General features: G+C 36.7%; 1 protein-coding gene across 1 annotated transcript in view; it reads right to left on the bottom strand.

Annotated features, from left to right (window-relative positions):
• The window catches only part of scg3 (secretogranin III), a 30,056-nt gene that overhangs the window by 8,167 nt on the left and 8,807 nt on the right, over positions 1 to 13,082 (bottom strand). The window contains exons 6-11 of the mRNA XM_055154954.1: positions 11,712 to 11,876; positions 10,656 to 10,884; positions 8,977 to 9,093; positions 3,896 to 3,967; positions 3,193 to 3,303; positions 1,510 to 1,599 (exon numbers count right to left, since the gene is read on the bottom strand). Of these exons, the coding sequence (XP_055010929.1) occupies positions 1,510 to 1,599; positions 3,193 to 3,303; positions 3,896 to 3,967; positions 8,977 to 9,093; positions 10,656 to 10,884; positions 11,712 to 11,876 (784 nt within the window). The remainder of the gene's footprint in view (positions 1 to 1,509; positions 1,600 to 3,192; positions 3,304 to 3,895; positions 3,968 to 8,976; positions 9,094 to 10,655; positions 10,885 to 11,711; positions 11,877 to 13,082) is intronic.

Consider the following 13,082-nt stretch of genomic DNA (forward strand, 5'->3'; position numbering starts at 1 on the left):
ACGAACTTGGCTCTTTCTTATGAATTTGCGATAAAATGTTACCACAAAATACTGCTTTTACAATACACATTATGGAAGTAAAAACAAAATTAATGCAGCTTCAATAACAGGCTACTCCAGTACACAAGAAAAACAAGCTCTAAACACCTATAAAGTCATTCTACTACTTCTGCTGCTGCAACTACTCCAAAAATTACCTTTAGTTAGTACTACTATTATTACTATTACTAAAAGTTCAACCAAAGTAATAATAAATTTTTACTTATGCCAGATGCCCTTCCTGGCACAATTAAAATAAAGAGATTAACAATCCCAACACAAAGCAGAGTAAATATCCAGTTATTTAACTAAAAAGTATTTCCTTGGCTGTCATTGTACTTGTCAGAGCTGCAGCTTAACAACAGCTAGCATGCTAACCCATGCACTTCCTGATTCTCTGACAGTACGACCAGCGGTGTAGTGAGGATTTTTTAAGTGGGGATAATGCCATTCGTGACGTCATCGATTTGATGAATCCCGCTCATTAAACCAGGATTAAACCAGGACTAAATCAAGACTAAACTAAGACTAAACCAGGACTAATCTTGGACTTGAGAGCGAATGAGAGAACCCCGAGCCCCGTGGAGCGTGGACCTCTGCGCTGGTCCTTTCTCCTCCAGTCACCCGACAGTCTACATGGGTGCACCTGCAGGACCACGATACTCAGTCCTGGTTCAGTTCTAGTTCAGTCCTGGTTAGACCTGGTTTAGTCCTGGTTTAGTCCTAGTTTCGCTCTAGTTTAGACCTGTTTTAGTCCTGGATCAGTCCTGGTCCCCTCATATCGCAGGTCACCATAGGACAGTACTGGAGTTTTCATGAGCCTATGCAGGTTGTTTTCGTCATTGCCAATAGCTCCGGTTTGACATTTAAGTTTTAGGCTATTTTATATTTGGTATTTTTTTATATCTCTCGTCAGGAGAAGTGGGTGGATGGCATACCCCCGCGTACCATGCCCACTACACCCCTGAGTACACTTTATAATTTGATGCAGACAGTACACAGCGGACTGATTTTGACCTGAAGAGCTGCCTATATAATATTTGTTTACTGGAGCAAGACAAACTTTGCTCATATGTATAGAAAACAACATGCCCTTTAACTGCATATTATTTCCATAGACGTCAGTGTACTTAAGTTGACAGAGTTGCTAAGCTGCACAAAACAACACCCGTTCCCCCTCTTCACATTCACAAAAAGAGGAGGGAGGGGAAAAACATGCTCCAACTTTTGTGTTCAACTTGAGAAACTTCAATCGCAGTAATTAGGACGAGCCCATCAAGAGGAGCTATAAATATTCATGAGAATTTCGGTGGAGGATTCTCGTCTGGTCTTGGACTCCTGATTTAAATTGCAAATGTGGGTTTAACAAAGGCGCTGTAACGTTTTATTTCGTGCTGAAGTGCTTGTGACCAATTAGGGCTCTTCTCAAGTCTCCCTCTAACACAGAAGTAGTTAGTTTAAGAGTCTTACCATCTTTGCCTTCTTCTTTGCTGTGTTTTTTCAGCCACTCGATGTTCTTTCTGATGGCCTCCAAGTAAGTTTCAGATTTGCCCGGTCGACCTGGAAATGATAGAAGAAGAAAAGCTCAGAATATTTTGCTTTTCATTTGGAAATTCATGAACTTGTCAAGCTAGTATTGAACGTCATAAATGGTGGCTCAACAACCAGGAAGGATTGCACGAAGGTTCTAATTTATAGTAGTTGTTTCAAGACTTTTTAAAAAATCAGGTACAATTGTGACAGCTATGGACACATCTACTTAAAGAAAACAATTTGTAGTTTTGAGGGTAATGAATTAAGAGTAAGATTTAATAACTAAACCATCAGAAAACCACAGAGATTTATTATTTTACGGCTATATTTTGCTGTGTTTTAATAATATACACTATATTCCAAAACTAGACTAAGACTATGTCAGAAATTCATTGCAATATTAAGGATTAATAAATGGTAAGACATCGGTTTATCTTTGTTTATGTATACAGTATATTTAAGGTTTTCACCTACCATAAGCCCAATAAAACTCTATACAAATTTAGTCAGTTATTCTTGGGTTCATAGATTTCAGTTTCTTGTTATCGTCAACATTTTGAGGACTTCACTATTCAAACTATATGACATTTTGTTTTAATTATCAATTGCTACGGCAACAGTCCTAATTTGTCATCATTCTGAAACCAGTGGACAGTTGCGTGTCTGGGTGGGGGGGTACTTTTCTCTGTCGTATTTTACATTTGAATAAAAGGGCTGCTGTTAATCTGCAGTTTGTTTGTGTCTAAGTCTGGATTAGTGGAGCTGGACAGTGCACAGTGTGTCCTGCTGCGAGCGGATTGGACTGGCCTAGATCTGTAACCGCGGCAACAAGGGACAAGGTCATTTCCTGTCTGGGGATCTGTGAAGCTGGGGCACTGAGAATATTAGGTTGCAGGCTGGGATGTATGAGTTTTTTGGACCAGTTTTTACGATTGTGAATTAATTATTCCAGGAGTATTAACACTTTAGAGTCATCTAAACTGCAAAAAAAATCATATGCCAATGGATATAATTTCTGGAATTTGTAAAATGTTAAAACTAAATTTGCAGTTTGAATTTAAACTTTTATTTATTTTCATTCTTTACCCATTAAATGTTTAGCCATCATTGGTGACTAATGTATGAGGAAGGGGGAGTGCATTGTAATTGTATGATGTAAAAATGAGGTATGTTTATTGGAAAGATAAAACATAAGATAAAACAAAAAGCAAAATACAAAACAAAATAAAAAATGTACAAAAGTAATAAAAAAAAAAAAAAAGTGATGTCAATTAAAACAATTTAAAATGATTAAACGCAAAAGGGATAAACTAAAATATGCTCAAAGGGACTAAGTGCATCTAATGAAAACATAATAACTACACTGAAGTTAAGGTTATAACTATAAAACTGACTATCTAGTAGGTTTCTAGTAGGTTTTTGGCCTTCACATTTCATTACAAACACATTTTTAGCTGCACACAGTTCCTAAATATTTTCACAAATGTACCCTGAGATTTCAAATAGTTGCTGATAAAGCTCTGCACTGTTTATTTGTCGGTCCGTCTGTCGTAGCTCTATGACTAGAATCACTACAGGTCTGTGTGTCCTCAGGTCGTCAGGGTTTGGCTGTGGACTGACTGGTGTCGGTTGAAGGCTGCTCCTCTTTGGTCGAGTCTTTCAGGTTCTCATACTCCTTCTGCATCTTTGCCGCCTCTGCCTTTGTGTTGTCGTCTTCGTCAAAGCTTTTTCCTGCAAACATAACAACATTTTTACTTCACTTTCTCATTTTTTAAGATCAATTTGAATACATTTTGCATAAGTAACTTTGGATTACGTGGCATTTGTTCTTATATAGCCTGAGATGAGTAATTGTTAAAGTTGTGTCCCAGGACCTAATGTTAGCAATGAGAAGGTGGAACAGCTTTCAACATGTAAAACGATATCATACTCTAAAAAATATACTAAAATTAAATGTTTTTGTTGCCTGTTTTTGTTGCCTCTTCACAAACCTGACTCTTAGTTGGTCTGCTTACTTCCAAAGAAATGTTGTTCCTTTAGGTATAATCTCTAAAAAAAAATGTGTCTATCTCCATGGAGTATGTTCTGAAGTATGGTTTTAACTTTCTATTTCCATGAAAAGATGCAGGCGATGTTCCTTCTCAAGAAAATTACATGTATCTTTAATGTGCCCCTGTTACTCTGAATGCAGTGAAGTCATGTGCATAATCTCTATAGAATCATCTTTATGAGGTATACTGGGATGAATTAGACTGAGTTTCTGATGAATAAAACAATGAAGCCTCTCTGTGTTTCTGACAGGTGGGACGGACATGCTGCGTACCCAAGTCTGACGGCCCCAGAGATTTGCCCAGCTTGTTCTTGGTCTGTAGCGCAATCATAGCATCCAGGTTTTCTGCAGACAAAGCACACAAAAAAAACCCACACATTTCGCATTACAATTTGTCATAAAATCATACAGCTTTAATGGATGTGTCCCTGTGTGCCTCATTGCTGTATTATCATTACAAAAAGGGTTTCTGTGAATTAATGAAAGTGGGTTAGTGAAAAGCCGGTCATGTCTTATTCATGAATCTCTGGCTCTATATTGAAAACAGTTCGATGTCCTTCAGATACACGCAGAGGATTTACGAGTGAGCGATAATCAGGATTTTAAATGGAGAAAGCTTTATAATATTATTGCGGACATGGTTTAATTCAATGATTCACCAGGAAGTGTGGCAAAGCAACCCAATCATCTCTGTATCTAATTTTCTCTTGTGGTTTGGCCTCGTACAGTATATTGTCAAATAAAATCTAATATTGTAAGCATTTTTTATCAAACCTAGAAGAAAATGCTTAAAAGGCTTATATTACATTATTTTCTGGTGGTATAATGTTGTTTTCTCATCAAAAACACACCTGGAGTTGTGTTTTGTTTCATTCACATTCACACAACACAGGAAGTGCTCTACTGTGTTTTTAAACTCTATACAGGAGTTTCACTGGAATCATTTGGTTAATTTCAGCTCTAGAATGCCCAATCTCACTGAACTAAAGGTAAAAGGTAGCAGTTAACTTGAAAAGTACCACTACATGACATCACAAGGTGGAAAAGAGTAGACAGACTAATAATCACTAAATCAACAGGTATCAATGCTATCTGACAATAGTTTTTTGAGAAATTTACTGCAACTTTAAAGGGACAGTTCAGAATTTTGGACATAAATACATAAATACAATGAATACACATAAATACACTCTGGAGCACTTCCTGTTTTACCAGTGTTTTCAGTTTGAGAGAAAAACTCTGCCTAAATATGCAGAGTTTGTGTGTTAAACATGTGTGAATGAAACAAAACGCAACTCCTGGTCTGTTTTTGATAAGGAAACATTATAACATAAATCAGAAAATAGCATAATATGGGCCCTTTTTTGGACGTACGACCTAATTTCCTAGTTAGCCAGAGTGTTGGAGACATGTGGAGACACCTTTTTAAATATTCCATCCAGTTCTTGTATTTGCAGAGGTCGCTGGTGCGAGACTAGTACATGTCAATGGCCAAAGCACCCGACGCAAATCTATTATTACGCCAGACTGTCGATGTGAATGTCTGTGTCGACAGAATAATTTTAGTAGTAAAATCAACCTTGCATTTGAAGGATTTAAGTCTGAGCAGCAGCAACGAGTTGTACTTCCTGATAGAAAGCTTGGCAGCGGTGGACTGATATATGATAAAATAGTCCCACAACATGCAACAATTCATGCGATGCAAGGTTAGTTTTATTTCAAACATTATTCTATCAACACAGACATTTACATCGACAGTCTGGCATTATAATTGTTTTGCTTCGGGTGCTTTGTGGAGTGAGTAAAAGTGTTTTTAGTGGCAGGATAACTATGGCCATTGACATGCACTAGCCTAGCACCAGTGACCTCTGTAAATACAAGGACTGGATGGAATATTTTAAAAAGTGTCTCCACATGTCTCCAAGACTCTGGCTCACTAGGAAATGAGGTCCTATGTCCAAAATTTCAGACTGTCCCTGTGAGAACAGCTAAGTTTATTTGCAGAGCACAATTCATACACAAAGTAATTCAACTTAAAGCAACACAAATATTGGTATTAGCTTTAAAAAAAAAAAACATAATCAAGCCATCATTATTATTACAAAGCTCTCTGTCTATTGTGATTAGAAAACAGCACGAATGAGATACAGGGCTTTTAAATCTCCACTTGACTAAACAGCATCAGAAACAACAGGAAGTGTGCAATCCAAACCCATTAACCTCACATGACTCAGATCAGCATCATGTTCCACGTTTCAGACCAACTGTGGCTCCGCTCGTGCATAAGCCTCACACAACAAACACTGACTAAACTATTACAGAGCAAAACATGGCAAAATATGGATGCCCCTGCACCACATGGCAAGCTTCGTAACATATGCACTGGGATTCTTTAGGTTTTGTTCAAAAATTTAAAGGGGCACTGTGTAGCTTTTGTGATGGAGGGTCTGCCACCTGTTTGTTGACATGGTAAAGTCAAATTTTTCATGTGATACTTTTATTTTTTTGCTCCAGTATTTGTACTTAATTAACAAGATCAAGTACTTCTTCCACCACTGTTGCTCAAATGTTCCACACTATGGCATTAAACATTTGCATTTATCCAGTTACAGGTGTTTAAATCGCTAAAAAATTATTTAATTCTCTCCACAGATCTAACCTGAATAAACAATATTCAGGGTGTTATTTCCTTGTCTCCATCTCCAATAAGCTTACAGGCATATGGTGAAACATTCCAGGCAAAGCACTAACATCTCCATGGAGACAAGCAGGTGGCCAATTCCTGTCAAAAAGTTACACAGTGCACCTTTAAATATTTCAAAATACCGACTTATTCCTTCCCATATACGCCCTGTACATACATAGCCCAATATTATCCATTTACAATCTAATCATTAACTTTCTGACAACTCATGGGTTTTTAAGTGATGAGGAATATTGTTATAGTGATTCATAGTAAGTAACTTGATGATTAACTGATTTTGTTTTTGGTGTTATTAATCTTCTTGCTCTGACGGGTAAATAAACAGAAAATCCCAAACTCACAATTTTATTTTGCACTCAACCTAAACCCAAACATTCTTTTTCTGCAGTGACATTACCAATGATTTAAAACCAGCCTTTTTATAGTTAACATTCTTGGTAGCAGAAGAAAGGAACAGTATGACGTCTTCTTATGCACTGCTGTCGATTCTTTTGACATATAGGAGACTGTTACAAGTCTCTGGTACACGCTGTTCAGTCAGTCCGAAGAAAATGCTCTTGTTCCATCAAAAAAATAATTTATTGCAACACAATTTAAAGTCCTTTTAGCGTTTGTACATCTTTAAATTAGCTTACCCCCATTAATGTCCTGATGATTTAGAACCCTGCATTATTTTATTGTTTTTAATTATGTGTCTTAATTGTTGCAGTTGTACAGTGTCCTTGAGTGCCCAGAAAGGCGCTTTTAAATAAGTACATTAATTAACTACATTATTAAATTTCTGCAACCCAATGACTACATACAGGAATATAGATATAATTTTCTGCCTATATTTAATCTAGTTTGACCAGCGTAGTCTCTTTTAAAAGTTAAGGTTAATACAATGAGTAGTATAGTCCAGGTTGTTTTAGACTATGGGGGCCACAATTGTCTCCCGTAATAATGGGAATCACTGTTACGATAAACAGTATGTCCCTATTTATTCTGATAACAATTTTGCAGCCATTTCACATTATTCTGGCACTTAAGCATCAAAGTTAAAGACACATTTTTCAGTGGATTGATGTCATATCTAAATACTGTTAGTGGGATCCTCCAAAAAAACATTGCTGTATTCTTTTTTGTCAATACTTTCTTTCTTCATCTTAAAATCACAACAGCAATCCTGCAATTTTCAAAAACCCTCTCTCTAAGATTTACAATTTTACACTTCCACTATTACCTTACCTTCTCTTTATCTCTTGCTCCATCCCACCTGCAGCTAAGAGTCCTCTCATTAAAGGGTGCTATCCCATCTTTCTCTCTTTCTCTCTCTGTCTCGCTCCCTTTTCTCTCATCTCTTTCTTCTCCCTAGCATAGCCTCTATCTAGAAGGTCGATTATCTCTGACTGACAGGTCTGAGTGACTCATCTTGGCAGCAGAGGGGGCGGATGGGGCAAAAGAGGAGAAGCACCAGCATTAGCATGTTGCCAGGCGATATCCCGTCTCCTTATCGCACACAACAACACAGAACGAAAGGTCACCAGGAAAACGTGTCCTCTACGATACGTGGTGAGGTCCTGATCATCTTAAAGAGATAGAAACTGCTTAAATCAATTCATTAAAATGTACTGGTATTAATTATTATTCAAGGACTTTAAAATAAATATTTATTAAAAGGAAAAGCTTTTAATAAATAAATTGTTCAGGGGAGGTTATCCTGTTGGCGGCAATGTCACAAATTGCAAAAATACTTACTTAAGACAAAAATGATAATGGAAATAAAATCAAAAATAGATTCAGATAAAATGCAGGGCTCCAATAATTGAACTGACACAATCTATGGTAGCGATATTAAAGGTAATATTGGATTGGATTGTTTGTTCAATCATTGCCCACATCTTGGATTAAATTTTAGTTTTATTATTTTTTTTTTTTTGAGAACGTGAATTCTCATTCAGCTCCATCTATTTATCTCCGTGCCACACAGAGCAGAAGGTCACCAGGGAGATGCAGGATCTAAAATTACAGCGTCGCCTTATATGGGTAGTCATTAGTTTTGTTTCCTGGAGTACAAAGGATCATGGAACACAGGTCATTTAAAGGAGTATTGATTTATTCATCTTTACTGACAGAGAGCAGGTCGCCGATCATGTTCCTCCAGTTAATGAGCAGAAACTACCGCTAATAAATTATATGGGGAAGCTGTTATCATAGGAAATCAATAATAGTGATGACTCCATAATTGGCGGTTAATTTACATCTGTAAAGATTTTTTTTCAGCATGATTTACGAAAAATATCTAAAAGCAACACCACACTTGATAACATCCTTCTAAGAATAAGACCCTGTCAAACATAAACACGATCTGAGTTGACAGCTGTCCTTTGCAGGTGATCGAAACCAGTGCCTGGCCTGATCTTTATCTGTGTGTACACTGCCCTCAAAACGCCTGTGGCACAAAGATATCCACTAGACTGGAACATATGCACTGACAAGAGAACAGGGAAAGATCCAGCTCTGTTTATATCAACTTTAAATTGTATCATGTATCTTTCATTAATCAGGGGAACATTTCTTAGACTCCCAGGGCTCTTTGGGGACAATACATTCTGCAAAAAACTAAGGGTCATGTTTTTTGTTTTGTACATTTTGTATACTTAAGTCTTACCCAGATAGGACACTCCCTCCTCGGGCGTGATGGTGCCGTATTTCACCATCATCTTCACAAAGTCGATCAGAGTCTTCATTATAGTGATCAGGGTCTCTCTCTCCTGCGTGTCCCTCTCTGCTCACAACACAAACAGAACACAAAAGATGCAATATTTTGTTTTAAATTGTTCATCGCTATGGTCCTAATGATTTATCATCCTGAAACCCATGGATTATTGACAATTATTATAAGTGTGATACTTTTTATAATCCCAGTGTTCCAACAGTATTATGGTATTGCAAAAGAAATAGGGTCAAATCTGATATTTTCAGGATGTACATCTCACGGTACGATATTTATTGCGATATTATTATTTTGAAGAGGCTAATGTAATTGTAGATGAGATACTTTTTTGCTTTAAAAATATCTTGACAAGATTTTGGTGTTAATTATTTCTGTCATAATCCCAAGAAATTATCTTGTTTGCACTGAAATGAATCATGGGATATGTAGTTCCCTATGTATATAAACTGTTGCTACTATAAAACCATGCATTTAAGCAAAGAAACTTGTAATTCGATATATTGTGACAGCCCACGATATTATAGTGAGACTTTTGACAATACGATATCACAATATTTTGGTTATTGTGGCATCTCTAATAAGAAATGTGCTTAATTGTACACTATGTAACTTTTTTGCGAAGTATGCCAGCTGCTTCTCTCCACAGAGATGTCTTACCTGATATTATTTAATTTATTCCATTACAGGTGTTCTGGTTGCTAAAAAGCACAGGGCAAAAACATGCATTCTAACTATGTCCAGGCTCGCCTCTCACTGATCTAATCTGTAACTACGCCTGGTGGCAGGAAAAGCTGTGTTTCCATGGAGATAGACACATTTAACAAGAGCCTCAAGTTACAACAAGTTACACTGTGCCTGTAAATGTTGTGCTACATTATATATACTTTTTTTTTTCAGCTATTTTTGATAAATATTATAGACTTGATAATACTCAATATTCACATTTTTCTCATCCCTACAACAACAATTGTGACACTACACATTTTCTAACTATCTCCCATGTGTTTAACAGAGCTTGTGTTGTTAATTGGTTTCTATGGAGTCTAAAGGCACCACATGGAGAGACACAATGGGGTTATAATGACATGATTATGAATAATTTGATTTGACCGTGTTTGTGCTTTATTCTATACGTCTTAATGAGGAGAGGGAAAACATACATTGTCAATATAGAGAGCCGCAGGTGTGCTGGAAAAATGTGTTATGAAAATGGGATCAGGGTGACAGTTGGGCAGGTTTCTCAATTGTGACTGTATTATCCACTCGCATAGTCAATATCTGCCTGTGTCAGTTTATAATGAGGCCATGAGTGATTCTCGTGATAGGAATTATAATGCAACAATAATGTTTAAGATGAGGAGCACAAATCTATATTTTCTTACTATAGTAGTTTCTTAGTAATATATTAACTTTAATCTAAATTTTTTAACATCACAAGCCTATAATACAAAAATTTCAAACTTGATTTCGATACTAAGGAATAGACTCAATACTCAATACCGATACAATCTTTATTTACCCAATAGAATGTAGTGTCCAACATTAAAAATTAGTTTTAGTATGGATTAGTATCTGATTTCCGATACTTCTGGAGGCCTATTATCATATATTACCTGAATCGAGGCTCCGGAGCAGGCGGTAGAAGTTGGGGAAGTACTGCAGGTTCTGGAGTCCGTCGTTGGGGCTGACCTCGTTCTGAGAGTCTCCATCCCATCGCTCATCTCCGGTCATGTCTCCTCTGTCAGCGCCCTCTCTGTCCTCCATGTTTCTCTCCTCCTCTGTGCCCTCGTCTCCTTCCTCCTCTTCATCGTCGTTAGAGGGATCCACTGGAGCGGTGTCCCACTGTGGACCACCGAGGAATGATTAATGCCACTGATATTGAGCTAGTTTATCAGATAGAAGTTAGTAATGCTATAATACTTGCACAGCTTCAGGTGGTCCTTGGACAGCTCTTCAGTTTGTGGGTTTGCCTAATTTGATTTTATCCTATTTTTTGTCCTCATTTGGATAATTTCTTGTTAAGAACTACAGTGAGAATGATGTAGTCCCCTTTTAGATCTGGTTTAGCCCTAGATTAAACCTGGAAACATCTGGTTATAGACCTGGATTTAACACTCGAATTAAACCTGGACTACAGCAGGATAACATTACGACCAAATAGTGTTGCCATAATACTACAATTTCAAATTCCAATATCAAAAACTACACTCAATCCTCAGTACTGATTTTAATACCCAAAAGATTCATCATTTATCATCATTTATAGACACGGCAAAAGGAGAAGTTAAATTTGTCAACTGGACAAAAGTTTATTTGGTCAAATATGTTTCGCAGCTCATCCAAGCTGCTTCTTAAGTTCTGGTCAGATGCTGGTGGACAATTTATAGATTTTATGGACAATTTTCAACAAAAGATATAGTATTTGTGTATTATATAACATGTGGTACACTAGCTCTGATAAAACTGTTCAGGGGAGGTTATCCAGTTATTTTCTTTTTCTGTATCAATATCTAATATATGTTTCAATAGTATCTAGTTTCCATAATAGTTTTAGTATTGATTAGCATATGATATTTGATACTTTTGACAACCCTAGGACCAAACTAAATCTATATCAGGCCTAAACTGGGTGTAGCGCATGTGTGTGTAGAGTGTGTGTATGTGTGTACCGTGTGTTCATCTGCATCCCTCTCTTCTTGCTCTCCTCTCAGCTCGTCACTCTCCTCTGTTTCGGCTCTTTCGTCCACTTCGTTTTTCAGGGCGTTTTTAGTGATGAGTTCCTGCAGGGCTTCGGCAACCTGGTATTCCAGAGAGTCCGCCTCGCTATCGGTGATCTGAACAAAACAAGAGAAATGACAGTTATTGATTTTTGTGGACTATATTTGAGATTAAAAACATTTAAAAAATTGCTTTTATGGATCTGTTCATGACTGTTGGGGCATAAGGCAATTTACCATTTATCAAAAATCTGAATAAACTCATTATTGTTGAGAGAAAAACAAAACAGAGCTCAGACCACTGGCCAAGTCATTTTCAGATTATAAAATGTGAAGATGTAAGTCTTTCAAATGGGTAAAGAGCTAGTATCCTGTCCTTAATGCACACCTATTATTATATCTTTATTTCATAAGAATTTACCATGTTATGTTAAGTTATGTTATGTTTGTGCTGTTTTAAATATTGAACCATTTATTTTAACAATGTTCATTATCCTGGAACATATTTATCCAACCAGAACATAAAATCTACATATTATAATAGCCAATTTCCCTGCTCATATTTCACTTATTTCTCATTTATTTTGATTTAAACAAATTTATGTTTTATTGACATTTATGAATGTTTTATATTTAATTAGCATATATAATGGTTACAATTATGCTCTGAAGGTTATCATCTACACCCTTTCTCCACCCACAACTCTGTATTTACATCCAATTATTCAAAACTTCTTGGTCATACATGCAGGATTCAACAATGTCACAAGAAAACCATTTTCAATAATAAAAACACATGAAAAATCTTAATCTGAAGTGAAAATCTGAAAATCTATGAAGTAAAATAATGATCTATTGTGTTTGTTCAATAGTTTAAAAAAAAAGTAAGTAAGAGTAATATGTCAAACACTAAACAGTCTTTAGACAATTAAAATGCCATCTGAATCTGAATCTTACATCATGCAGTGACACACAGAAAGTCCCCCTCTGGTGCTGTCAGTCTAAACCACTCAGACACTGGGAAATCACTTATTGAGTGGTAAAAAAGTCATTTGCAGCTCAGTTTTTTTGTTTTATTAGAACAAATCACAGTTCACACATTGTGAGTGGCTCAGAGCGTGCCCAGAAGGAGATCGTGCTGTTAAAATGTCATGCCACCCACAGCGCCCCCTCTGGTGCCAAAGGGGTGGGTTCATGCGACGTCATAACGTTCTGAGAAGGAACGCAGAATTCTGGTGTAATTTACCTATAACGATACACATGAAATAAAAACTGGCACATATGAAGCTTGAAGTCTTCACTGTTTTTAATATTTATAAAAGT

This window comes from Boleophthalmus pectinirostris, unplaced genomic scaffold (genome assembly GCF_026225935.1).
Source record: "Boleophthalmus pectinirostris isolate CB_2022bp ecotype Guang Dong unplaced genomic scaffold, ASM2622593v1 HiC_scaffold_19, whole genome shotgun sequence".
Lineage (NCBI taxonomy): Eukaryota > Metazoa > Chordata > Actinopteri > Gobiiformes > Gobiidae > Boleophthalmus > Boleophthalmus pectinirostris.